Below are 27,203 nucleotides of genomic sequence, written 5' to 3' on the forward strand. Positions count from 1 at the left end.
ATCAATAGACCTTCTGCTCCGAACGAAACTGGTCATACACCAAAACGCAGTTACCGTGAACTACCAGCGGAGCCGTGATGCTGTCGCTCCCGAAGCTGTTCCTCGCCGTGCAGGTGTAGTTGCCGACGTCCTCGGCCCGAAGACTGGCGATGCGAAGCGCCGCGCTGCTCTCAGACGGCGTGGATACGGAGACTCGAGCCCCTCCGGCGTCCGTCACGTCTCTGCCGTCTTTCTCCCACGTGATGCGGTACGGTCCCGCGCTGCCTTTCTTCACCACGCAGGTGACGATGACTTCGTCGCCCAGCGCGACGTCCGAAGGGAACGACAGCTCGCCCACTTTCGGTGCCGCTGGTTCCGGCAATGTGCAATAATACGGTGGGGGGAATCACGCATGCTGGAGTGAGCTTCCGAAATGTACAAGGAAAGACGATTCTGCTTACCCAGTCCATTCAGCGCAGTCGTCTCGACGACCAGAAATACTGTCATCGCGAACGCGCAGCGACCGGTCATTGCGTGAGCGGGAGTTTGGCGATTTTGGTGAAAGAACACAATGACCCCGGAGTTTCAGGGCTGCGGCGAGGCTGCACCAGAACGGCAGCGTCACCGACTGAAGCTAAACGAGAAGGCATCGTCGAGAGACCAGAAGCGAGAAGTGCTGGACAACTAGCGCCACCTGGCTGCTAAAGTGCGCACCAACGGTGTCATGATGGGTTTCGAACAAAGGCGCGCGGGCGAAATGTGACGTCCTTGTCCGATGAGGTGGTAGATAGTGAAAGAGCGATCGCCATTGAAATTGCGTGCATAGTTCCGTTTTGACGTTGACGCTTGCTTTGCCACGTTCACAGTACGCGATCAAACGAGTGCGATATTATCATGCAACTGTCTACTAACGCAGAACACAGGCCGTGCTTATAGTACTTGTCTTGACTAATCACCTGCGCTGAATGACGTGAACGCCGTCTCGGGTATTGAACAGCTGATATACTAGCAAACAGTCGATCAGCTCATTCGAGACGAATGTAATTTCAAAGCAGCTGTCTTAAAGAGACCGGCAACATGTTCGCGTCGTGCAGGTAAAGTTTGCTATCTCAGTCTATCTTTATCACGCCAGATCTTTTTTTTTTTTTCGTTTTCAGCCTTCAAGACCGAAAAATGCCATGGTAGAATACAACAGTGTGAGTGTCACCGACGCTGTTACTATTTGTGTGAAGTCGTAAAGTGTCTCTTTACGTAAACTCATCAAATCGATCATCATACAGCGGCTTAACGTGGCCATATGGCGCTGACAAATTGTATTACTGTCAGCAACATCTAGAACATCAGCGAGCAATTCATCACAGAAACAAACCCACATCTACACCCCTTGCCCACCAGTTCCCCTTTCCCCGTTTTCTAAAAATAAACATTATTTGAGCGCTACACTGAAATATCAGCACGGGCAAGTTACGGCATGTCAAACAGCGAGGGAGCAGCGACGGGATCCACCATGGTGTTCCGAAACAGCGAATAGCGGGCATCCATAATTCGCTATAGCCATCACTGTATCCCAGCCCAGTGAGCGTGCAGTTCACCTGTGACGAGCAGCGACAGGGTGAGGCTGTCTGTGCCGTAGCGGTTCGTCGCGGTGCAGCTGTAGTTGCCAACGTCCTCGACGCGAACCTCCTGAATGTTCAGTACCGCACTGCTGGCCTTGACGGAGACGGCGATGCGGTCTGTGCTGCGGACTTCCTTGCCGTCTTTGTGCCACGCGATGTCGAACGGTCCGGACGAGCCCTTGGTCACTAGACACATCGCGGCCGTGTCGTCCCCCAGGGAGATTTCGCTGGGAAAGCCAGTGCTTTGCAACTTTGGCGGAACTGGAACGCAGGTGCAAGAACGCTCATTTCAGGCAAACATCTGGCAAGAGGCTTTCTGCTTTCTTTTAGCCTCACGGTTGAAATCGGACGCATTTTCTTTCTTTTTCGTTTTCCCTAACATGCAAGACCGGAATTTAACCGTTTTCGTAGTCACTTTCGTAGTCACGTTTTCGTAGGTTTTCAAAATTGAGGCGTTTTAATCCATTGAAGCTGGGCTCAATGACTTTCGTAAGTGTCATGCGCGCCTTAAGTTCGAGTTGTAGTATAGTAGTATTCAACTTGCGGCATTTAAATGCGGCTGATTTTGTCAACTGCATAATCGAAATCTGCTAATGTACAGCTCTACCTTATCAGCCATTGTCAGTGTCCTTTTAGGTATTGTTAGCGAGAACTGAGTGCGTCAGAGTTTGTCGCGAATATCGTGCGTACCTCGTTAAACACACGGACTTTCAAGGCAATGGCGCGAAAGCTGCTCCACGATTCCATTTTTACTGATAATCGGTACGCCTCACAGCACAGCGGACCGACCTTTCGATGCGCGAGATATGAGTCAAATATGCTAAAGTCGCTCACCTTGCGCTTGGGTATTTGTGGCGAGAGCACCGGCCACGGCGAACACGAATGCAACCAATAAGTTCATATCTGCCGCAACTATGTCTGTAGCCGACTGCTACAGCTCTCGCTACTGGAGGGTCTTGGTTAACCACTTCGTCTACCGCTTCGAAGAGATGAAACTGAAAGCGCGGGCGCTTTGTGACGTCCAACAACACTTCGCGACGCCGGAGCCACGGACAACTAGCGACGCCTTGTGGAGCCCTCGGAAACCGTTGTTCAAGTCGCGGGTGGTGCGAAATCGCCGTGGTAGAGTGGCCTAGAATGGCCGTGGTTTCACCATCTGCTAGCGTCACCACTGACCTTTGGCGATTCGAATTCTTCCGTTTTGTGGGCGTCAACGTCGTGCAAACCAATTCTAGCTCATGTTTGGACAATTGCATCATCGTTAAAGGTTCCGTACACGCCGTCCAATAACTCTCCGCAATAGCCATCTTGTTCTGCCTACAACATAATACAGAATTCATTGCGGTTGGAAATTACTTTTTTTGCATGTTTCGTGTAAATATGTCACGTAAACCGAGTGACACTATTGGACTGTATAAGTTCTAGTAGACCAGTATATATTAGGTAATAATTCCGGCTCAGACAGGAGTAGAAATATAACGCCTGCAATTCCTGTCGTTGTTAACCGTTGTTAACCGTTGCAGCCGTCTCACGTGTACTTCACGTCAGAAATGAACCAGAGAAATTAACCAGAGAAACCAGGTCTTATAACTTACTTCCAAATAACGGTAGATCTGATAGTGCGATCGTGTCGGCGGCCATAGCAAAATGAATTCCACTGGATTAGTCCGCTTGCTATACGTGTTCTCCATTTATTGTGCGTATGGGAAATACTTCCCCCGAAACAGGGAGACCTCTCTTCGACCCGTATGCTCATTTGCTATCGCATATTCACCACCGTAATCATCACGGATGCACCGCCACCGTATATTTGGTAATCGATTCGCCGAGCATTTAGTGCATCATTACTGAACGATAGCGATACGTCAACGTTTCCATCAGTAATCGTGATTCAGGTCTCCTTTTGTTCGCTACGATTTGGCTAACTTGTGGCCCTTAAAGCGGCATCTGCGCCACATACAACATTATGATTTCTTTTTTTCAGGTGCATTCGTTTATTAAGCATACTTATAGTGTTTACTGACATGTGCACGCGACGTGTTGAGTACGCGCACTGACACCATTGCCTAATAATCGTAAAGGAAATCTAGCCCCCATAGTTTATACATATATGTTATCGAAGGAAACCGCATTCAGCATTACGCAACTCGGTCGAGGATTGCCGACCTTCGATAAATAAGTAAATGAACGAGGTAAAGCCCGCTTATAACACAACGAAAGACGTACTTTGTTTCCAAGGAATGTTTGGCACAGTACAGTTTGTATTCATGTGTCGCGAGGCACATTATCCCCTCGCGTTTGTATAGCCTCCCAAAAGAGTAGTGAGTAAGACGACGTCATCCAGCAAGCGCCTGCGAGCGGATTAAAAGCCACGGACCATGCTTGCAGACTCAGTGCGCTATCGTATAGTGACCGCTTATAACATCCGAATCGTATTATATACGAGCAGCACCGGCAACTAACCGGGTTCAAGCAGTAGCCCCCCCCCCCCCTCGCGCCTCCCCTCTTGCATTAATCATCCTCCAACACTACCACCCCTATGCAGTTTACAGCATATAAAAACAGCTGATATAATGTCACGTGATCTTCTCATTCTCTGCCGTTTCGCCCTTTACCGAACCTAGAACCTAATGCATCGCCAGCTGCATCTTCATGCGAGTATTTCGAAAGGTGGAAATAAAAAATCCCTCTACTCCACTGCAATAGCTTCAGCCTGCCTGGAGGATCTCGCAGCGGCAGCGACCAGCTTTGAGACACAAACGAGCGCCGGTTACCGTGAATAACGAGCTGAGCCGTGAAGCTGTCGCTGCCGAACGAATTCTTCGCCACGCAGGTGTAGTTGCCGACGTCCTCGGGTTGGACGCCCGTAATCCGTAGCGCCGCGCTCGTCTTCGACTGCCCGAACACCGACAGGCGACCGTCGCTGTCGATATCCGTGCCGTCCTTCTGCCAGGCGATGCGATAAGGTCCCGACGTGCCTTTCTTGACGGCGCATCCCACAATGATTTCGTCACCGAGCGCCACTTCTGGCGGAAAACTGAACTCGAAAACTCTGGGAGGTCCTGGAAACATCCAAACGAGCGAATTACGCAACGCGCCCAGCGTCTGAACGTTCCGGTTAAACGAAGCGTAACGGGAGATCGCTTACCGGGGTCGCTTGCACACGTTGCGCCGATGGTGGTGAGAGCAATCACTTGCACTACGAGCAAGATCTTCATTTTGTCGGGAAAGGATGATGTGTTCAATCCACGCTGCTTTGCTTTCAGATTAGCTGAAATTTTAGTGCTGGTCGAGAAGTGAACAAGTCGGCACGCATTCATCCAATATTAAACTTTTCAGTCGAAACTGCACCTGGCGGCTTTCAGCCAGCTATACAAGTACTGGCTCAGTAACTACGTTGGTGCGCTGACAGCAAACGAACCTCAACTGCAAGCGGGTGGCGCTGAGCGGAAAAGCGAACCGAATAATAGGGATTTCCAAAGCGTCGTCAACGAGACCAGCGAGCGAAGTGGACGACTAGCAGCACCTAGTGGATATTTTCAGACTTACGCCAGCACACAAGGTGCAGTTGTCGCCACGTGCCGTCTCTCTATCGCTCATGCACTGAAAAATCCCTTCGTTTTATAGTTGTTCCAAATTTTGTGGTCTCAACTCTTTCTGTAGAGGTATAACAGTGTAACGACTTCAATAACTGGAAATAAATTTTACTCATAAAAATTTGACGAAAGTTGCCGATTTCGAACTTCGCGTCAGGGACGCAAATAATGAAACTGATAGTTTAGTCGCACATCGTGTCGTCACGTCAATTGAAGTTCGCATTCCCACGGCCGCAAGTCTTAGTTATGAGGAAAGATGTATAAAACAGTAAGGTTCTTGCATAATCACGTATAATGAAAAAATGTGCAAGTCTTCGCTTCAGAAGAAACGAAAAAAAAAAAACATGATCATGCCTGTTTCAGAAAACGCGAGGCAAGTAATAAAGTAATATCTCTCACCATATTATGAACTTAACCTGTGCGCGATTCCATTTTATAGTGCGGCGTCATTAGTGTAAAGCGTTGCGCGCTGTTGCCTATACATCCCTTCGAGGTATAGGCCGAGAGTGCATCATCGCTGTCAGTGCACGATGCCCATTTCGCTCCGCCCCGTGCCCAGCAAGCACAGCCGACAGACGACCCGTCATTTCACCCACTCGAAGAAGGGAGCTTCGTTAACGTGCACGACGAGCGTCGCTGAGGCGGCGCCGCTACCGACGGCGTTCGTCGCCGTGCACGTGTGGTTGCCGACGTCCTCGGGGCGAGGGCTCGCTGTGCCGAGTGCCGCGCTACTTCTGAACAGCGTGGAAATGGACAGCCGCTCGGTAGGCTTCAGCTCGGAGCCGTCCTTGCGCCACGTAATGCGGTAAAGGCCCAACGCTGCATTTCTTCACCGCGCAGACGACAATCACTTCGTCGCCCATCGCGAGCTTTGACGGGAACGTCAACTCCCCGACTTTCGGAGCTTCTGAAAGAATCAATCGGAACTAACGGTTGGCTCATCTTTGCGAGAAGGGTGCCGTCCATTACACTTTTACGAAGTGAGCAAGGCGCTTACCAGCCGTCGTTGCCGATTTCACCGCAATATGTGAGACAAGTCATAGGAGAAAGCATTAACCACTCCTCTCAGCATGACTGTGCCTCCACACACTGATGCAGTCGGTTCTGTTTTCGAAGGCAGGCGCGGATGACGTTCACGGCAGCGAAGGCCTCTGGCGCATGCGGCAGGTCCTTACTCTCCCCGTCGTTGAATTCTCTTGGAAGTGAATCCGACAGTCGACACTGGAGCCCATGCCACCGTGATCGTGGACACCTAGTGCCGCCTGGTGGGCGCGTCGAGCAGTAACCAAGTGAACAGGCTGCCTTTAACGAGGCAGCCTGTTTCATTCAAGGAGTTGAACGCATATTCAAGAATCCGAGGCGTGCAATGCGGTCATAGGTCGGCAAGCTCTCGCTGACACTCATTCGATAGCATGTACGGCTTTGTATGTGTGTCAGAGAGATTGACGAGAGCGCGCATGCATCAGGGCACGCGTGGGCGGACGTGAGGGCGAGTATATGCGTATTCTCAAATATGGGGAAGCTTCAGAAATAACGACCCCAAGCACATCTACGTATCCAGAAACCCAGACTCCGTCTGTGTTCTTCTTGCGTTCTTCCCGGCACGTAGCGTACCCTAATTTGGGGAGCCTTTTCCGAGTCCCCACTGCTAAATCGCGTCAAATTACCCCGACATGTGCGCGTGTCTTAGAATATATATATATATATATATATATATATATATATATATATATATATATATATATAAATTCCGCCAGGCGCCAGACAGCAAATGTACAGTTATCTCGCTATGTCAATAGCTGCAGCATGTGCAATATAATACATGATTATTGTATTCACAACCATAACATGGCTAGTACGCAAAAATACTTCGCGAGACCAAAAGATAAACTGCATCATGAGCGAAAACGCTGGAACGTTTAGAAACATCCGTGTTTACGCCACGATCTTCCGTGACATTGGCATGTGTCTTATTACGTTTCCGCATTGGCCCTCCAACGCCGCACGAAAAAATCTTCGCGCGGCCACTTTTTTTGTGTTCATAATAGTGCGGAACATCTAGGCCGGTATACGTCACCTGGCACCAGCAGAGGCAAGGTGAGGGCGTCGCTGCCGAAGGCGTTCTTCGCCACGCACGTGTAGTTGCCAACGTCTCCCACTTGAATGGAATCTATGCTGAGCATGGCGCTGGTAGCCTTGATGGCAACCGTGATGCGATCGGTGCTTTCGATTTCGCGGCCTCCCTTGTTCCAGCTTAGCACGAAGGGCCCCGTGGCCCCTTTCTTCACGGCGCACGTGGCGGCAGCATCTTCGCCGAGCGAGAGGTCGCTGGAGAATCCAGAGCTACGAAGTTTGGGCGGCCCTGGAACGTTAGCGACCCGTTACACTAATCGCAGGAACTGCTAACACCTCGAACGTTTCTTAACACTCAACATGCGTAAATGCATTTAATGCTGCGCTGAGGCCGTTATTGCAGCTTAGGCGGATGACTGCAGCGAGGTAGAACGAGTCGACGAAGTCCTCCTGACAATATCTCCTAACAAGCACGACCTAGTCCTTCAATGAGGCCACTCATGCTAAACAACAAAACGCCTCTAACACGCTCCGGTTGTACAAAGCGCCATGACGAAGACAAGTTCCTTTGTCGAATCGTTGGCCTCAGCCCGAGTGGACGAATTCAGCGCTCCTGACAATATCATTCGAGATCCAGCACGACCTTGCGAGGTGTCGCTGATTCGTAGTCAAGATTCGACTTTTCGACGTTATCTTGTTTAACAATATCTGATCGCAGGCTTTGATCTCGTCGTGAGGTGCCTGGTTACGGGTATCTGCGCAGTCGGCGATGCGGATCCCCTAGTGTGGATAATGATAAACGTTGGGAAAAATGTTGGTTTACGTCTCAGAAGTTCAGCTAAACTTGTAAACATTGAATTGTATGTAAGCAGTACATTGTCGATTGATTCGACAGACCTGGCTATGAACTCAATACTACAGTGGACGCTTTGAAGTTTTACAGAATTAAAAAAAAAAAAAAAACAGTTACTGCAGCTCAGAAACTCAATTGGTACCGGAGTGATCCAACGTGCTCACCTTGCGACCGTACTTGTCTGCAGAAGAGAACCGCGCTGCACAGAAGAGACGCGAGAAAAGTATTCATCATTCAGAAAGTGCGGATCGTAAGCAGACGGACTGTTAACACTAGAGGGGGCAAGCAATCGGTGCGAACACGGCTGTGTGTCGCCGATGCACTGGCGAACTCAACACCGCGAACAGAAGACGAAACGGCCATCGCAAGCCATGGACAACTAGCGACACCTGGCGCCGATCTCTGTAGGCAGGCGAGCACTCGAGGCCGCTTTGTTGGCTCGGGACGGTGGATACACGTTTTTAAAGCGGGAGCTTTGAAAACAGTTATCGGTTGTAGAAGAGAGAGCACAAAGCTGACCATCGCCAAACATTGCAGCACATGTTTCCTACCACATCACGTCAAACTCGGAGCAAAGGCTGAGCGGCTTTGGCGATCCACTAGTGACCACGAGGTCGCCGGATCAAATCCCAACTTTGCAACGGCGGCTGTGTGCCGCCATTGCAAAGTTTGGGAATTGCAAGAACACCCTTCTGCTTGCATTTCAGGGCGCGTTAAAGAAATCCGGACCGTGTTTTGTAACTACGTTTCATTTGTAAGCTTCCATTGCTATTACCCGTCGCGGCGAGTGACCGACGACGGCGGCTCGGTGGCGTCGGACCGAGCGAAAATGATAGAAAGTGCTATATCGTTTGAACATACGGCTTCATGGAGGTACCCAGAAAATAGTCCGGAACCCTGTCTCGTGGCGTTCGTCAAAAACTAGACGCAGACTTCAAACGTGAAGCCCCATCGACGACTATGATGATAATAATCATCTGACGCCACTTTGTCCAAAAGAACTGCAGGCATCCTTGTTCCGTTCATGTTCAAGGTACAAGTGAAGCGGTGTTTCGACGAATATTGACCGCTGTGCAGAAAGGTCAAGAGGTTTCTTCAAAGCAGACTAACTTCACTAAGTTTCCCGAGAAGGTCGCTAAGATTATTACATAGGCGCGCTGATGAATCGTGGACCATAATTGAAAAGTGAAATAAGTTCATCATGTGAAGCGTTTGATTGCTGTTACAAAAGCGCGAAACCGTGGTTCGCTAATAAGAATGGTTCGCAGGTAATTTATATGCTTGTTTGTTTGTTAGCTTGCATTTCTTTTTTTTAAAGCAAGTAACTCGAACTGCAAGCTCGGTAGACTTACTTTTAATGCGTTTGCACTAGGAGTGTCAAAGCGGGAAAAATAGTGTATGCGTGTGAAGTGTGGAAAGGACTGACGGAGGTCTTCCCCGGACCACCGTCAGGTGCACTTCGGTCGTCGAAGAGGCAGGACGTGTGTCGGGTAAGCATGCTGTACATCACTTTGCAATGTGGTGAACGCGGTTTAAGTCACGGCCCTGGCACCTCCAAGAGGTGTGACGTAATGGTAACGCATTTCTCCCACATTTAGCGCTAAATCTCCAGTGAATAATGTCATTGCAAACAAAAGAAATGCGTGGACGTCATCACCCATGATTTACGACATCTATAAAGCTATTCGCTTTATTAAATTAATCATGAGCTTGAAGCGTATATTCATTGCGGTGATGATATTTGGGTAGCGTTCGTCGTTCCACTGGTGCGCAGGTCCGTTAATCAGCACGTCTGTAGCGGTATACATAGTATAGGTGGCGAAAGATGCATTCCACCGCTATCGTCATATATGCCCATCTACAATACGCGCAAGGAATCACTGCAGCGTTGTGTTATTAAAAGCGAAGTTTTTTTCTTTGCGAACCTCGCCGTATTTCCGCGACAGTGGGTGCTACTGCGTGGCTGTTCTCTGGGCGATTAGGCCAACCAATCACAGCGGACGACGCGATACGCTGGGTTCGTTGCACCACCACCAGATTGCGCTCGCCTCCGCGCATCCGTGGCGCCGGCGGTTTAGGTGAAAGAAAAAAAAAGAAGAATCAGAAAGATCGCCTTCGCGCGCGCACGGCGGCATTGTATTAACCTCGCTACAATGACATAATAAAGTCTTCCATGTCAATTTGTGCGGACAATCAACAAAGACAAACTCGCGTTCGGACTCTTTATGCGCTGACAAAGCTTCGCTGTGCATATATTCCAGCTCGTTGGATCTGCTGCATTTTTATTTCAGGTGAACGCGGTCTGACGCCTGATTACTCCTTTGAAGACGTTCAAAAAATTATGTCTGTGTTAACATCTGTTGACACTTGTTTGTAATGTCGTGCGTCTCTTTACGGTACGCAAATTCGACGTATGTAGCGTATAGTCAAAAAGTGCGAAACGTACGATCATGCAAAGTAGCCCTGTAAGTCTCCATACACTGTGTGGAGAAAAGAGCGTCGGAGGAAAGGGTGCAAAGGTTCGGACGACGGCATACGACGCGAATTCCGTTGATACTGCTGGACCGCGACCAGCGCGTCCCAAGCGACTGAAAAACTCCGTCGAAGCATTTTTTTTTTTTTTTACCGCAAGATTTAACACAACGGGAACAACGTTTTGAGAAGGGCGCATGCTCGGTAAATGGGAAATGCGGTTACCGTGAACCAGCAAGGCTGCCGTGACGCTATCGCTGCCGTGCGCGTTGCTCGCTGTGCACGTGTAGTTGCCGACGTCTTCGGGCCGCAGGCTGGCGATGCGCAGCGTGGCGCTGCTTTTCGACAGGCTCGACACCGTCACGCGGTCGCCGCTGCGGATCTCCTCGCCGTCCTTCAGAAGCGTGATGCGGTACGGGCCGGAGCTGCCCTTCTTCACTACGCAGTTCTCCATCACTTCGTCACCCAGCGACACGTCCAGCGGAAAGCCGAACTTGCCAACTGTCGGCGCTGTCGAGACGGGCGGAAAGCGATTGCCGCATTGTTGCCACTCGAATCATGCCTGTGCCCAACAGTTCGTGATATGCAACACAATAGTATTTTGGGCAGATAGTGAAGCAGTGAATTAAACCCGGTGAATAGCTCAAGGAGTGAGCTAGCTGGTCGGAATAAACTATACATGTTCAGAGGGTGGCCAACTTCCGGTTTAGTCGCTTCTGATTAGGTAATTTTAGCTTCTGCTTGCACGTTGGCATCTTGGAAATAATCATAGTAGCCACCCTTTATGAAGTATCTCCTCTACTACATTTATATACGTGTCGCTTTAATAAACTTTCGCTAGGGAGGGCACCTCCTTGACCTTCGCAAAAATTTGTTCAGTTCAAAAAGCGTAGCTAGACTTAGCTTTCACAGGCAGTGCGCTATATGAGATCCGCGTGTGTAAAGGCCTGAGTCGGGAACTTACCGACAGAGTTGATGGCAAGAGCGTTAGGGAAGTACAGCAGCACCAGCAAACAGACAAGGCAGTCGGTCACTGTCTTCAGGCCAGCGCTCGGCATTGTGTTCTTGCTGAATCGGCTATTTATGGAAGAAGATTCAGCGTCTCGGCGCAACTCGAAGATGAAGTCTGCGACTGTAGTCGTCGAGCAGCAACTGAAGTGGTTCGAAGCTTCGCGAACGAACATAAAAACTCAACAGTGAAACCTTGCTTGCCCTTTGGGACCGGTGTCGCCATCTGGACGTCTCTTCGAATACCACTTGGAAAAATAAGGGAGATGGCGCGTAATTTGTTTTCTGCGTCAGAAACGATCGGCAGCAGCTGTTGATTTCTAAAGGATGCATTACGTGAAAGTGCAGTGTGCGCTGTACGACAGTACAAGACTAGATTCTTTTAAAGCCGCTATTTTTACGCTACATTTCCTTGCGATGAACAGTTGAACACAGCTACGAACGAATTTGAGGGAGACGTCGCTTGAGACGGCCCATTAGTATAACCGGACTGGCGCAGCTACACCAGCCTAGCCTGCTCAATAATACCAAAACCCTGTCGCCAAGTGAAGCCAGTTTTGTAGTGCAGATAAACTAACCGACCCGATGTCAGCTTATTGCACTAATACGACCACCGTTTAATAGAGTAAACTCTGCGACCAACTGGGTGTTTGGCGATGGACCGACTCAACACAGAGATTACCTTGGGAATGCAGTGCTTCTGTTGCGAGTACGCTAAACAAATCCGCAAATTCACTCGCGAGCGTACGCGTTCAAGCTCGTTCCAGAGGCGTGAATTTCAGTGAGTGCGCCGGTACGTTTCAACGAACTCGTCAGTGACATGAACAAGATCGAGTGTTGGCGAGTGCGAGCGGGCGTGAATGCGAACGCAATCGAGAGGCGGTGCGAAGTGACGCCATTGAAATTCGAACATTGGCGAATGGAGGTCAGTCCGTGGCATCCGATTTTGTCGCAGTATGGCACACGCTAAAGACGTATTCCATATTTCGAGTAAATTCAAGCAACGATTGTAAACGACGCGTGTACCGCGGTAGCATACTGATATTCTTTGAAGTTCCTCGAGAACATCAATTAGAAACGGTTCAAGCGTGGAAAGCGGCAAAAGCGTCGACACAGACTTCGTACATTTGCTAAAATACGGCACGCTAACGACTTGTACCACGCTGCAAGCACAGAACGAATGAATGAACGAACGGCACGTTTTTGATATCACGTTTTGGAGTTGGTTGAGAGCGTAAGGGGCAGTGCTTCACCTGTGACAACCAGTGACATGGTCAAGGCGTCGACACCGACTTCGTTCGCCGCCGAGCACGTGTAGTTGCCGATGTCTGCGACTTGAACACCTTCGATGCTGAGAACCACGCTGCTGGCTTTGGTGACGACGCTGATTCGGTCCGTGTCGCGCACTGCGTCACCGTCCTTGTGCCAAGCCATGTTGAACGGTCCGGACGAGCCTTTCTTGACGAGACACGTTGCAACTGTGTCGTCTCCCAGTGAAACTTCGCTCGGAAATCCGGAACTTTGCAGCTTCGGAGGCGCTGAAACGTTTGGCAAGGTGACCCTTTCCAGCCGACATGTGCTGACGAGAAGGCTGAACGGTCGCTCACGGGCCTCGCGCATATATCTGATAGCCTGCTCTTTAGACACTGATCCTTAGCAGCTTACAGCAGGACGATATATTGCGCAAGAAATAAAAAAGAAAGTATTGTTAGTATTCCTTATTTTTCTTTTCTTTTTTTATATGGGGGGAGGGATTCACTTATAAGTAGAGACATATCGAATTTCTGCGCGACAATGTGAAATAGCAGATGTTATACCCTACATCACACTATACCATTGCTTAAACAATTACATCGGGGTGCTTAGCTTCGCCAGTTCTGTTAATCCTACCTAATAATTAACGGTACAGGGCAGTTATGCTGCTCGCACTTTATTAAATTTAGAGCGCGTTTCAGTCCTGCGAGGAATTATGCTTGGGTATATCGAAGGCAGAGGAATCAGTGCCACTAAATCGACATTAGTTAATGTATCACAAAAGCTATGCAAAAACGTTGCCCTGACGTCCCGTTATAGGCGAGCAAAGATGAGAACTCACCTTGTGCATTAGCTGCAGTGTTGAGAACTAAAACAACCAAGACGGAAAGGGCCGACTTCCTCATCATGAAGGGCGAATGCTCCAGCTTACGCTGGAATTTAAGCGGAGGGCACGAGTAGAGCGACTTCTAGGAACGCGTGCGAGGTGCTCTTCGTGAAGGCGTAAATGAGCGGGCGAGCTGGGTTGCACATGAATGCAAGCCGAGTGGTGTGTGCAGAGCAGCAGCCGTCGTAGGTGGACAACTAGCGGCACCTTTCGGACATTTCCAGAGACCGCGTCAGCGTCGCTCGTTTTTGAATGTTGGGCGAACCGCTTCACGGGGGCCGACGTCCATGCAATGTCTTCAGCAGATTGTTTCGTACGCTTCCTTCGTTTTAATCTGTGCACGATTCGCGGTATCTGCTTGTTTCGTAGGAAACACAGGAGAGCGTGTTCGTCGAGTATGTGCCCCGCTTGTCTTTTTACCTCGTTTTCGGGGTTCACTACGAGTAGCATGTCAGGCCTGAGGCCAGACAACGCTCATGTTTCCATTATAGCCATACGCTCCCAAAGCACATGTCGGAACAATAGTCAGTCTTCGCAGACGAGCCAGCTTATGAGCGAAGCCACCACCTCTGCTATATCAAAAACGATCATCAGAAAGCACAGCCGGTCGTTCTATTTTTGCGACTCTCAAAGTTACTCGTCGACAGTACAATTGACAGGTCGACAGTACTTGAGGTCTCGTTAGGAAATGTTTTGAAGTTTTAAAGACGTCACCCATATCTTTTGTCGTTACTTCTAAGCCAATAACCACTATCATCGTTTATATTTCGCGAACAAATGCAGATCACGTGAACTTTGCGACACCTGTCACTTCTTTGGTGCGATGTAAGCAATCAATCTGTCATGTAGCTCAAGTACACACACACACCTACGTACGTACGTACGCATGCGGCGCGAAATGAGGGCCAGTCATGTGAAGCGCAGACCAGATCGGCAATCGAATCTCTTTAGTTCAGTGTCGAAGTACAAAGGGAAGCGATTCTGTGGTATGCGGAAAACACGCAGCCGTAAGTTATCGGCAGGGCGTAGCAGCGTCTAATCATTTATCTTTGGAATTCATTATGCTTCTTATCTTATCATACTTGTTATTTATATCAGCTGGAGGTCATGCTTGAAAAAGCGTTCGCGTCTTGCACAAAGGGCAGGCTGAAGTGTAAACATCAAACAGCTGGACACGTTTGCTTGCGGTTATACCCATAGTTGCGGCGGTGCAGAATTCGTGTGTATAAGCTGCGTATAGAGACCGCTAGCTTTTACCGACGACTTTCTAAGTGCTAATGTCATTTCACCCAGGCTTCAAGAGGCTCGACTTCCTGCCGCGGTGGCTGCATATTGATGGGGGCGAAATGCAAAAGCTTTCGTGTACTTACATTTAGGAGCGTAACCGCAGGTGGTAAAGCTTTGCGCTATTCAACCCAATCAATCAATCAATCAATCAATCAATCAATCAATCAATCAATCAATCAATCAATCAATCAATCGGTCATCGCCTTTTTAAAGGTCTATTCGGAAAATCGGCATGCGCAACATCGAGAAGAAAAGCGGCTAACGGGCAGGCGTGGGGTACAGCGATAAGACGACCTTCCCTCTTCCTCCCTGATGTGAAAATTCATACCGTGTACTACGAGAGGCGCCGTGACGCTGTCGCTTCCGAAGCGGTTCCTCGCCGTGCAGCTGTAGTTGCCGACGTCTTCGGCTCGGAGACTGGCGATGCGAAGCGCCACGCTTCCCATGGATAGTGTAGACACGAAGACTCGAAGATCCGTTCCCTTGCCTGCCACTTCTCTGCCGTCTTTCTCCCAAGTGATCTGATAGGGTCCCGCGCTACCCTTTTTCACCACGCAAGTGACGACGACTTCGTCACCCAGGGCGACGTCCGGCGGAAACCACAGCTCTCCGAGCTTCGGTGGCGCTGACGCAGCAAGAAGAGCATAAAGAGGTCCGTCACTTCTCGTGAGCTCGCTTTATGATTTGATGCCGCCGCACAAAGCAAACGGAGTCATGCAGGACGAAAGTGACCAACGTAATGACGCTCCTTACCAGCTCCAGTCGCTGCCGATGTCGCCGCAACGAGCACGGTTCCCAGAATTAGCACGCCAAAATTATCCATGTACTACTTTGCGTAATGTGAACTGCTACGCTTCATACGAATTATTTTAACAGCAAGCGAGGTGTGCGCGCCCGCGCGTCTTAGTGATAACGCCTGTAAAGCAGCGTAGCATGGGTGCCTGCGCCGTTGGATCTGTGTGGAGTGAATCCGTTTGAAGCACAGCCCGGACTTCCCCCAGGAGATCAACCATGCGAAGACCTGGACAACTAGCGCCGCGTCGTGTTGGAGGATGGCACTAACGCTGCGAAGGATTTTGAATTACCGCGCGCGAGCATCGTCGTTCGAGTACCCGTCCGCTCACCAAACATTACGGCTCGGAACGGCGATTTTTAGGACAGAGAGCACAGAAGGCGTACTATTTGGCTGATATATGTGCTCTAACATTCTTTGAAACATTTGTATTTTTCTACATTGTGCTTTTTTCGAATGATTCTGGCAGCGAATACGGCGACTCAACAGTATGGAAGAGGGACCGTCCGCCAATACGTTTATAATTCTATGAACATCATTTTATATATAATTGCAGTTGACTCGGCGGATCATCTGCAAGCATGAAAGCCGGTCTTAGGTGTCTTTGATAGGAGACATGTTCACTCTTCGCGGGTAACCTAGCCTCTGCGCGAATATTAACTTAGGTTACAGGAATGATTGGAGATCGCAGGGAGAGGCCTTCGTCCTGCAGTGGACATTAAATAGGCTGCTGATAATGATGATGATTGCGACGAAGGGCCTGCTGTTTCATTTAGATGGCATGCGTTTGTCGATGGTTCGCGGTTCGCGCAAGGTACGCTATTTAATAAATGTTCATACTACCTCATTGTCCCAAATTCTGAAGTTGCCTCTTCTGTTCTGCCGCAGGACGAACAACAATGGTATCACTACCGAACCACTAAGCTGTCGGCCAGTGCAACGCTCAGAATGGAACCGCACCTACTCTACATATGCATATATGCCTGGTAAGTTCATCCAGCGGCCCCGACAATATCGCTGCAGTAGTCATCCGTACATCTTTGCTCTTGCGCTTCTTTCAGAAGTTTACAAATGTAGTTGTAGGCTTTTGTGTCTCGCTAATGCAAGCACACATCGCAGGTACCGGCACGTTTCTGGAGCATGCTGGGTGCACATAATATTTCGCTCCGTTTCGAGTGTTTCCCAGCCGTGTGACCACAAGTGCGCTGAAACGCGCGCCGTCGCGGGGCGTCTGCTGCACGGAAGATACGAACTCTTCCTCTGCGCAGAGGCGATGAATCCAAGACCCCGTGAACCCCATTCGCACCTCGCAGAACGCAATCAGCGATAGACCACTTCCTGTGATTTGAAGCATTTGGCGTTCAGGCCTGTCCAGGACACGGGCAGTAGGCGTTGTACCGCATCGCGGCGCCCTTTAACGGACAGGAGCAGAAACATTCTCCGACGCGCAGTGATGATGCACGCGGACGGACCTCCTGCCTTAATTTTCAGACGTTTAGCTGTTGCCCCGCGTATGCGTTGCCGACCGTGTGCGTTGACATAAATAACGCCTTTCGTGCGCTAACGTTCAACATTCAGCTCATTGACAATGGGGTGTGTGAACGCCTGTTATGCGCACGACGCAAGTAGAGATCGATCATTTGCGAGCAGCGATATGGTTCTCCAGTGGTCACTATATGTGTACCCGTAAGGATGCAAGTATATCGCGATGCGATTACCTTGACTGCGGTACCACTGGTGTTTTACTCTACTAAAACTGTCACGAGCTATCAACACAGACGCTGATGACGCCGATTCCAGACGTACGAACGCCAAGACACGAATATACGCCTGGGTTGAGGGCAGCCGTGAATAACGCCTACAACCGTCGTGCATACTCAGTTGAGGATAATCGCGTGCACCAAAGATTGTGTCACCTGTCACTAGGAGTGGCACAGTCAGGCTGTCGGCGCCGAAGCGGTTAGTCGCCGCGCAAGTGTAGTTGCCGATGTCCTCCACCCGGACGGCGTCGATGTTCAGCACCGCCTTGCTCGCTCCGACCCCGACGGTGACGCGGTCGGAGTTGCGTACTTCGTGGCCGTCCTTGTACCACGTCATCTTGAACGGTCCCGACGAGCCCTTCGAGACCAGGCATATCGCGGCGGTGTCGTCGCCGAGCGAGATTTCGCTGGGAAATCCGGTGCTCTGTAGCTTCGGCGAGGCTGGAACGTGAGTGGTGAACAATACTTTTTGAAAATATTTGAAAGCGCGGCAAATATAAGCCTGTTCTCTCTCCAGATGTGTCGCAGCTGTTTTCTTGTTCCACCCGTGTGCTTAGATTTAGGTGCACGTTAAAGAATCCCAGGTGGTCGAAATTTCCGGAGTCCTCCACTACGGCGTGCCTCATAATCAGAGTGGTTTTGGCACGTAAAACCCCAAATATTATTATTAATTATTATTTTCTTGTTTGTCAGTAAAAATAGATATAAATAAAGTAATAGTGCGATAAATTTGCGTTATATATGTGTTCGCAATTCGTCGAAGAAATAAGCATGCAGAGCAGTCATCCCAGACATCGGGCGTCATGCGAATGTCTTAGTTATATCCAATATATAGTACAGAAAATAGCGCTGTCTTATTATGAAGCATTGACAGGTACGACTGGACCCGGGCGTTAATACCGATATTTGCAATGTTTGAAACTAAGTTAAGCCGTGGAAGGTCACCGCACTTTTCACAGCTAAAAAATATAAAGACCAGAATCGCCATCAAACCTTCATGAAGAGGCCAAAATCTGTCGCTTACCTTGCATTTGAGCACTTGTAGCAAAAAGTTCAGTCCCTAACGCAAGGAGCATGCTTAGCAGTCTCATATCGCACGGCGAGCTCTTGAAGACAGGCATCTAAAGCGCCTCCAATACGATGCTGGATGTTGTTTCACTACGTGGAAGCTGCTTTTTGAGGCTTCAACGTTTCGCGCCACAGCGCAGGGAGCTAGCGGCATCTGGTGGAGTCTTCGCGAACTACGTGTGGAGCGGCTATTTTCAAGTCCGGTCTGTTCCCGAAGTTTTTGCAGACGCGATGTCGCCAACTCGTGAAGGTCTTCGCCGTTGAGGTTGGCAGTATAGCCTGCATGACTCGTTAGTGAATTCTACTAGTTTAACATATGTCAGATACTTCTGGACGAAAGGCACTTGTAGCAGAGCTCTTGTCGATGGAATACGCGCTAGGTATAAAAAGTTAATTGCACTTTTTTTTTTCAAGCTTTCGAACGAGCACTGTTGTTCGATATTGCTTGGCAGAGAATATATATATATATATATATATATATATATATATATATATATATATATATATATATATATATATATATCACGCGCAATGTCGCGTGAGACATTGATGATATAGAAATGTGTCCGTTCACCAACAATAGTGACGAGCGGTGTTTCAGTGAGCGCAAGTCACGCGAAGAAGCAACGGTTTGAGCTGAATTGTCAGCGTGCCTCACGTGATCTCGCGCACAAGCAGTGTTCAGCACATGGAATCTACCTTTGCGCGCATATCTCCCGCGTCTTGTAATGAGCACGTGCGAAACGAAGCACGCGTATAAGTGCACCAAACCCACAAGTAATCAGGCCAGAGGGTGAGCAGATAGCTCAGCAAGCTATTTCATTAACTAACTGCCGCTACAAGGACGTTGCCGAACATAACAGCCAACGGAAAAAGTGAGCAAAGGAACCGTGCGGACCATCAATGCAAACACATTTTCAGCTCATTTTTTTCCGAAATGTAGTGCCGAAAAGCATGTTGTAGGTTAGCAGACGTAGCATAACTCAGAGTAACGAGCTCACGTCAATCTTGAATTCAAGTGACGCCATTATCCACTCAACCTGCATTGAGAGACGCCAGGCGCCGAACAGAAGCTCACGCACGATACGAAAGACGTTCACTGTCGATGGCATTAAAGCGTTCTCCCATAAAGGAAAAGGCCGAATCCCCATAATCGTTGCAAACCATAACGCTAATTGTCTCAACGATCATGGTGAATTTCAATACAGTACAATTCGTGCTCATGACCTCGTGAAGTAATGCGTTGTATTTAGGCGCAACACCGAATAGAAATGTCACTTCAATTATGGATGTGATATAAAATGAGATGGCACCCAATAACTCGGCAGTGTTTTGTACATCTTGCCACTCTTCGTTCACATTGTAATGACGCGATGTAATTGCTTCGGCCAGGAACGTATGTAGGATCCTGCCCACGTGTTATGGAAAAGTTGAACAACCTTGTGTGCATCGGTGAGTGGTGAACACAGCCAATATTACAGACTTGCTGGTCTCGTGGCAACAAACCGTAGCGTATACAAACCGGGTTAAAAGCGGGTTACGTGTAAGGCCAACGGAGTGTGTGACTGCCCAGCATGTGCTGTGATGATTTGCTTCCGTCCACTTCGAATACTTTTCATGGGCGGGAACTTCGTAAAAATTAAGCCCCAGCTAATAATGCACGGCGCCTCGTTGTAAATACGACAACAGCGCCGCTGCATCTCCGTCACCTTACGCTGATCGCTTGATCTCGCATTTGAAAATTAGCGGAAAACCCAACTGACGCGCTTTTTTTTTTTTTTTGGAAAGGCAGGATTACTACACCCTTGAGCCCATTCTAGAAAGTTTTCTGCCTCTGGTAATTATTATCCTCTGCCACGCCCCTTACTGGACACTTTGCTACAATACGCCTCGCGACAAGCACTTCGTAGAGCAAGCGAAATGTTAGAAAAGGTGAAGTGTTGACGTAGTTACCGTTTGTAAATAAGTGTATATAGTTTCTTATATTACTAGTAGTACATCGTCACCGCTATTCCTTCTCTCTCTCCTTTATTGTCATACACCCCAGCCACCTCTTTCTGCTGGCGGCCGTTGGGGTGTCAGCAGCCAAAGCTAGACAGCTACAGTTAGATAGGGGGGGCCCGCAGCAATTTTCTTTCGTCCTGTTTTCGATCCAAAATGTAAATAAGCGACCAACTACTGCTATACTACAATCACAACACCCATATTTGCCGAACACACAGCTTCCCCGCGCTGTAGAAAGCGGCGTTTTCTCTGCCTCCCTCGCGTTCCAGACCTACGTATAGTACTCCCTGGCGAGAGAAAACTCGGAGAGCGAGCTAGCGTTCAGTCATTTCAGTGACGGAGTTACCCTGAACGACGAGCTGCGCGGTGGCGCTGTCGCTTCCGAAGCGGTTCCTCGCCGCGCACGTGTAGTTGCCGACGTCCTCGGCTCGGAGGCCGGCGATGTGCAGGGTCGCGCTGCTCTTGGACGGCGTGGACACGGTGACGCGGCCGGCCGGGTTCTTCAGCTGCTCGCCATCTTTGAACCATGCGACAACGAAAGGCCCAGCGCTGCCCTTCTTGACCACGCAGGGCACGATCACTTCGTCTCCCAGCGCGACGTCCGCAGGGAAACCGAGCTCGCCGACCTTCGGCGGGGCTGCCCGAGAGAACGCCGACGCGGGAATGCATTGATTACGCTCGCACTCCAATTCGCAGTTCGCTTAGGGGGCAGAAGCTTACCGGCTGAGCCCGTTGCAGAGGCCGTCATCGAGAATAGTAGCAGCGCCAAACCGACCAGGCTGGCGCAGTTCCTCATGGCTTCAGAAGTACGTACAGGCGCACCGCATTCATCGATGCGTACAAGCCCCATTGAATGACTCAGTCGTCGGAGGGCGACTCCTCAATCCCAGGACTTCGAACCGAATGGCGCTGGGAATGCCGAAGACGAAGCGCTGTGGAGACCAGATCCCAGACGAACGGACAACTAACGCCGCGTGGTGCTGGCGACGTGCAACAGGTCGAGTAACGGAGTTTGAAAATCCGGCGCGCGTGAATCAAGCCGCGCTACGCCTACTTGCCCCAGGAACATACGTAAAATTCCCGCCTGTTATTCGACAACTCAAGTTTACGAAGAAGCGAAGGAAGCTGGTACTGTCTAATACATGTGACGTCACTTCCGGAGATAAAAAAAATAAAGAGACAAAAAAAAAAAGACCCGGATAGGTGTCCTATTGGCCTGCGTTTTTCTCTGATGTGGAATGCTGATAGGAGTCTCTGGAATCTATAGATAGGAGTAAGACCACAGTAATTCCTGTGTTACTTCGTTTCAAGCACATTCATAAAACAACGAAACACGATATGTGTATAGATATATAGTCATAGCATAAGAAGCCAACAAACAAAAAACACCAATGACAACACAAGGAAAATTAGTTGTACTTACAAATTCAATTAAAGAAATGATAAATTAATGAAAATGAAAGTGGATGAAAAAACCAACCTACCGCAGGTGGGGGAACGATCCCACGTCTTCGCATTACGCGTGCGACGCTTCACCAATTGAGCTACTGCGGCGCAGTGCTCATATTATATATATATATATATATATATATATATATATATATATATATATATATATATACAGAGCCAGGAAGATGCACTTGTTTTTGCGCTCTCGCTCGTCGGAATGCTTTAAGTGTTTGCCAAAAAGTTCCCAATTCGTTGTAAGTTCACTTATGTCTCATTCAACCGAACATCTTCTGCTGCTGAAGTTTTTATGACGGATGAAAAACGGGATGCCCTAATACTTTTCCTTGAGGCACATATGTAGGGGCGGCACCATTGTTTTTCCCTTGGGGCAGAGGAGAAGATCACGATTTGCAATTTTCGTTGGGGGTGCAGGGGCACACTCCATCACTAGGCACTCCGATGTCGTATGAAGGGAGGGGGGGGGGGGTTAGACGAGCAGGAGGACATATTGGGCGGTCGGCTGCTCCCCTCGCCTCCCTATGCATCTAGATCTGTAAGTAAGGAAACCAGTGGCGAAGCCAGACTGGACTTTTTTCTACACAAAGCGTTCATGTATATGTGATAGGCATCTTCCGCATAGGAAAACTGCACTCGCATCTATAGTGAGTTCGCACGACAGCGGAAAGGGCGTTTCATGGCAACAAGGGGGAGAGGGGGGGGATACCGTGCTGAATGAAACTGCGTTGAGCACAGTTGGTTTAATATTTCGCCATCCGACGCGCCATCCGGACGAAGGTAAAGGCGTGTTTGGATCTGACTTCTGGTACGATCTGTTGGGAACTCGGCGCTGACGCCCGTGGCTGTACCTGGGTCGCAAGCCCCAAGGGTAGCGTTGGCCTGGCGGCCTGGGGTACAACTTGAAGCATCCGAAGGTCCCGGCAAAGCATGAGTCGACTGGTAACAACAAAACAACTTGTTTATTTTAACATCGCAAAGAGTTGGCGGTCAGGTTTGACCGTAGTAGAGAGACGGGAGAGCACTTCACTCAACAGAAGAAATCGGAGCCCTCCTTTTGGCGTCCGGGGGCAGCTGTTTTTATACTCTCGCAGTTGAGGGCAAGAAGGAACCCCTCAAAAGACGAGCACGTGAATGTACAATGGGCTAATGGTGACGCACACTGTCGTAGCGATGCCGTAGCACCATGTCGAGCACGATCTCGTAGCACCCTGTCGTGGCGCTGCCGGTCGGACACAATGACTGTAATGAGAGGATGGTCCCTGCTTTGGCATCGCCTGTTTCGGGCACAATGACTGGAACGAGATCCCTGCTTTGGCATCGCCTGTTTCGGGCCCAATGACTGGAATGAGATCCCTGCTTTGGCATCGCCTGTTTCGGGCACAATGACTGGAATGCGAGGATGATCCCTAGGCGGTCGCATCGCCGCAGTCGCGCCTGGAAACACCTGGCGATGAGTGTTGCGGCGACGACGATCGGGCCAAAATGTCTGCCGCCCCGCCGCAGTCGCGCCGGCAAAACCACGTGTCGCAGGCGAAACGCAACAGACCGCCCCGCCGGGGGAAGGAGATCCCGATGGACAGGGGACTGCATCCGCTGTCCGGAGGGATGTCGCTCGATGATGCTCATAACCGAAGTCGGGCGTCTCCTCTCCAGTATCTGGCGCCTTTAACGTTACAGACTCAAGTTTATTCAGTTCGGGCGTGCTCTGAATATCAGCTTGCTGCGCCTCTGACCCTTTTTCGTTGTTTGATAACGTTGGCCCCGCAACTACCGCCTTTGCAGCGAGCTCCCGAACCTTCGATCTGGTTAAGGCCTGAACACTAGCTTCACCAAACAAAAGCCCCTTCTCGCGCAGGAGGTGATCGGACCTGTTTGAAAATAGGTACGGGTACTGGGGTGGCAGCATAGATGACACTGCCGCCTCTGTCTCAAGCGCTCCGAAAGGTCCTTCAATAAGCACCCTTGCTACTGGCAGACACACGCTATGAGCTTCCACGGCTTGCTTGATCCACGCGCACTCGCCCGTGAACATATGGGGTTCTACGTAAGACGGGTGAACTACATCCATCGTAGCTGCGGAATCGCGAAGCACTCGGCACTCTTTCTCGTTCACGAGGAGGTCTCGCATGTAAGGCTCGAGAAGCTTCATGTTCTCGTCAGTGCTGCCTATTGAAAAAAACACAACTTTTGGTGTTGTTTCCGGACACTGCGCCGAAAAGTGACCCGGCTTCTGGCACGTATAACACAAGCGCGCTCGCCTCATCTCGAACCGCTTTCTGCGTTTGGCTGCCGCCGTCTCTTTACGTTTGGTCGGACTGCTTTCGCTCGCATCCGCACTACGCGTGTCCCCCTTTAATCTCATGGGTGTGAACTTCGGCCTCTCAAACTTCGAGCCAAATTCACCCTTTTGACCGTCCTTAGCTCCGCGAGCTCGACGCGTCACAAACTCCTCGGCTAGCTCAGCGGCTCTAGCCACCGTACTCACGTCTGGCCTATCCAAGACCCAGTATCGCACGTTCTCCGGTAACCGACTATAAAACTGTTCTAGCCCGAAACACTGTAGAACTTTATCGTGGTCACCGAACGCTTTCTCTTCTTTGAGCCACTCCTGCATGTTCGACATAAGCCTATACGCAAACTCTGTATATGACTCACTTTTGCCTTTCTCATTTTCCCGAAACTTCCGACGGAACGCCTCCGCAGACAGCCGGTACTTTTTTAGCAGACTCGATTTTACTTTGTCGAAATCCTCTGCCTCCTCTCTATCCAAGCGAGCGACTACGTCGGCCGCCTCGCCGGGTAACAAAGTGAGCAAGCGCTGTGGCCACGTTTCCCGAGAGAACCCCTGCTTCTCGCACGTTCGCTCAAAGTTAACCAGGAACAAACCAATGTCCTCTCCAAGCTTAAACGGCCGCATCAGGTCAGTCATTTTGAACAATACGCGTTCTCCTGCACCGTGTGCCTGACTTCCATTACGAGCGCGTTCCATTTCTACCTCAAGACGCTTCATTTCCAAAGCGTGTTGACGGTCACGCTCTTGTTGCTCTCGCTCTTTCTGTTCTTTAAGTTCGCGCTCCTGTTTCTCTTTTTGCTCTTTAAGTTCGCGCTCCTGTCTTTTTGACCTCTCCTCAATAGTCTCAAGGCATTCCGACAGCTCGTCATCCTCAGCCTCTAACTCAAGAATAGCCTTTAGCAGTTCAGGTTTTCTTAGTTTGTCTGAGACATCCAGACCCAACTCTCTTGCAAGCTCCAACAATTTCGGTTTGCGCAACGACTTCAAATCCATGGCTGCTCTGAATGCTGCTTTCTCTACTGCTTACTATTGTCTTGCCGCAAACTAACCCGGCAGCAACGACAACCACAATTACCAGCTCTGTTTCTGACACTAACAAAAGCCTGGCAAAGCTCAGAAGAAGAAAGTCCCGCACTCACCAAACCTCGCAGGCAGGAATTCCGCGCAGTCGTTCCGCTGCAGGCAACCAGTCGTCACACAGGGCTCGTTGCACTGCTCCCGGATCGTCGTTGAGCTGCTCAGCATACAGTCAACTGCATCTCTTCGCTGCTGGCCTCCGTTGTCGCGATCTCGCCGCTGGCAGACAGTTGTTTGAAGTCGTAGGCGATCTCACCGCTGCCAACCAGATGTTTGGGATCTGACTTCTGGTACGATCTGTTGGGAACTCGGCGCTGACGCCCGTGGCTGTACCTGGGTCGCAAGCCCCAAGGGTAGCGTTGGCCTGGCGGCCTGGGGTACAACTTGAAGCATCCGAAGGTCCCGGCAAAGCATGAGTCGACTGGTAACAACAAAACAACTTGTTTATTTTAACATCGCAAAGAGTTGGCGGTCAGGTTTGACCGTAGTAGAGAGACGGGAGAGCACTTCACTCAACAGAAGAAATCGGAGCCCTCCTTTTGGCGTCCGGGGGCAGCTGTTTTTATACTCTCGCAGTTGAGGGCAAGAAGGAACCCCTCAAAAGACGAGCACGTGAATGTACAATGGGCTAATGGTGACGCACACTGTCGTAGCGATGCCGTAGCACCATGTCGAGCACGATCTCGTAGCACCCTGTCGTGGCGCTGCCGGTCGGACACAATGACTGTAATGAGAGGATGGTCCCTGCTTTGGCATCGCCTGTTTCGGGCACAATGACTGGAACGAGATCCCTGCTTTGGCATCGCCTGTTTCGGGCCCAATGACTGGAATGAGATCCCTGCTTTGGCATCGCCTGTTTCGGGCACAATGACTGGAATGCGAGGATGATCCCTAGGCGGTCGCATCGCCGCAGTTGCGCCTGGAAACACCTGGCGATGAGTGTTGCGGCGACGACGATCGGGCCAAAATGTCTGCCGCCCCGCCGCAGTCGCGCCGGCAAAACCACGTGTCGCAGGCGAAACGCAACAGGCGTGACATAACGGCGACGCCGCTTTGACAACTGATATGATGCTGTCGGCAGCAACGGTGATGCATTTGTGGACAACCTTGCGGGAAACTAGCAGCGCGTGCGACAGGGTTTGAAGCCACTGAATTTGCCAAACGCCAGGCGGTCGTCGACAACGAACTTAGCCGGACTGCAAAGCGTGTAGCTTGGCTAACAAAATTTAAATTCCGTCGGCGAGAAGGCGCATTCGCGCAGATCATCGGTATTCGTGAAGTTGAGCGCTGAATGAGTACTTTGAAAGGGCTCTAGAGTGGCACACAAGGATCAGCCGCTGAGATGGTGGCGCATCATAGTAAGTATATAGCACTTTTCCTGTGTCGCAACGTAGGAGGCCGCATCGAAAATTATTTACCTCGCTGCTGCTTCGTATACGGAATCCGCATAGGAGAGGTCGTCTCAAACCCTGCTTGGCACAGTCTGCCTCTTTCGCACGCCTTGGGAAGACTTATCAGCGGCTCAGTTCCTGGTATATCCAAAGCGGCAACCACATGGAAGGAATTTGCGACCTATTATCGGCGTCGCGTCGCGTCGCCCGGCGGCTTATTTTATCATCTAGATGCGCTAAACGCCAGCGCCGCACCGCCGCAAATACGCCGGAACTGTGTTCCACGTGGTTATCGCTTAAAGGCCAAATGCCACAAAATTTCGCTC

At 50.1% G+C, this 27,203-nt stretch overlaps 1 protein-coding gene across 14 annotated transcripts in view; it reads right to left on the reverse strand.

Moving 5' to 3' along the window:
- The window catches only part of LOC142592743 (cell adhesion molecule Dscam1-like), a 187,397-nt gene that overhangs the window by 61,751 nt on the left and 98,443 nt on the right, over window positions 1-27,203 (reverse strand). The window contains exons 1-2 of one of the 14 annotated variants that reach the window (XM_075704370.1): window positions 15,778-15,921; window positions 15,353-15,649 (exon numbers count right to left, since the gene is read on the reverse strand). The exons of 10 other annotated variants lie outside the window; for them this stretch is intronic. In XM_075704370.1, the coding sequence (XP_075560485.1) occupies window positions 15,353-15,649; window positions 15,778-15,847 (367 nt within the window). In that variant the 5' untranslated portion in view covers window positions 15,848-15,921. Of the gene's footprint in view, window positions 1-4,369; window positions 4,658-4,743; window positions 4,829-12,850; window positions 13,136-13,692; window positions 13,793-15,352; window positions 15,650-15,777; window positions 15,922-17,733; window positions 17,930-27,203 lie in introns of those variants that run through there. 3 more of the 14 variants (XM_075704375.1, XM_075704373.1, XM_075704376.1) reach the window with 3 other exon arrangements.

The sequence above is a fragment of the Dermacentor variabilis genome, chromosome 9, assembly GCF_050947875.1.
Source record: "Dermacentor variabilis isolate Ectoservices chromosome 9, ASM5094787v1, whole genome shotgun sequence".
Taxonomy (NCBI): Eukaryota; Metazoa; Arthropoda; class Arachnida; order Ixodida; family Ixodidae; genus Dermacentor; species Dermacentor variabilis.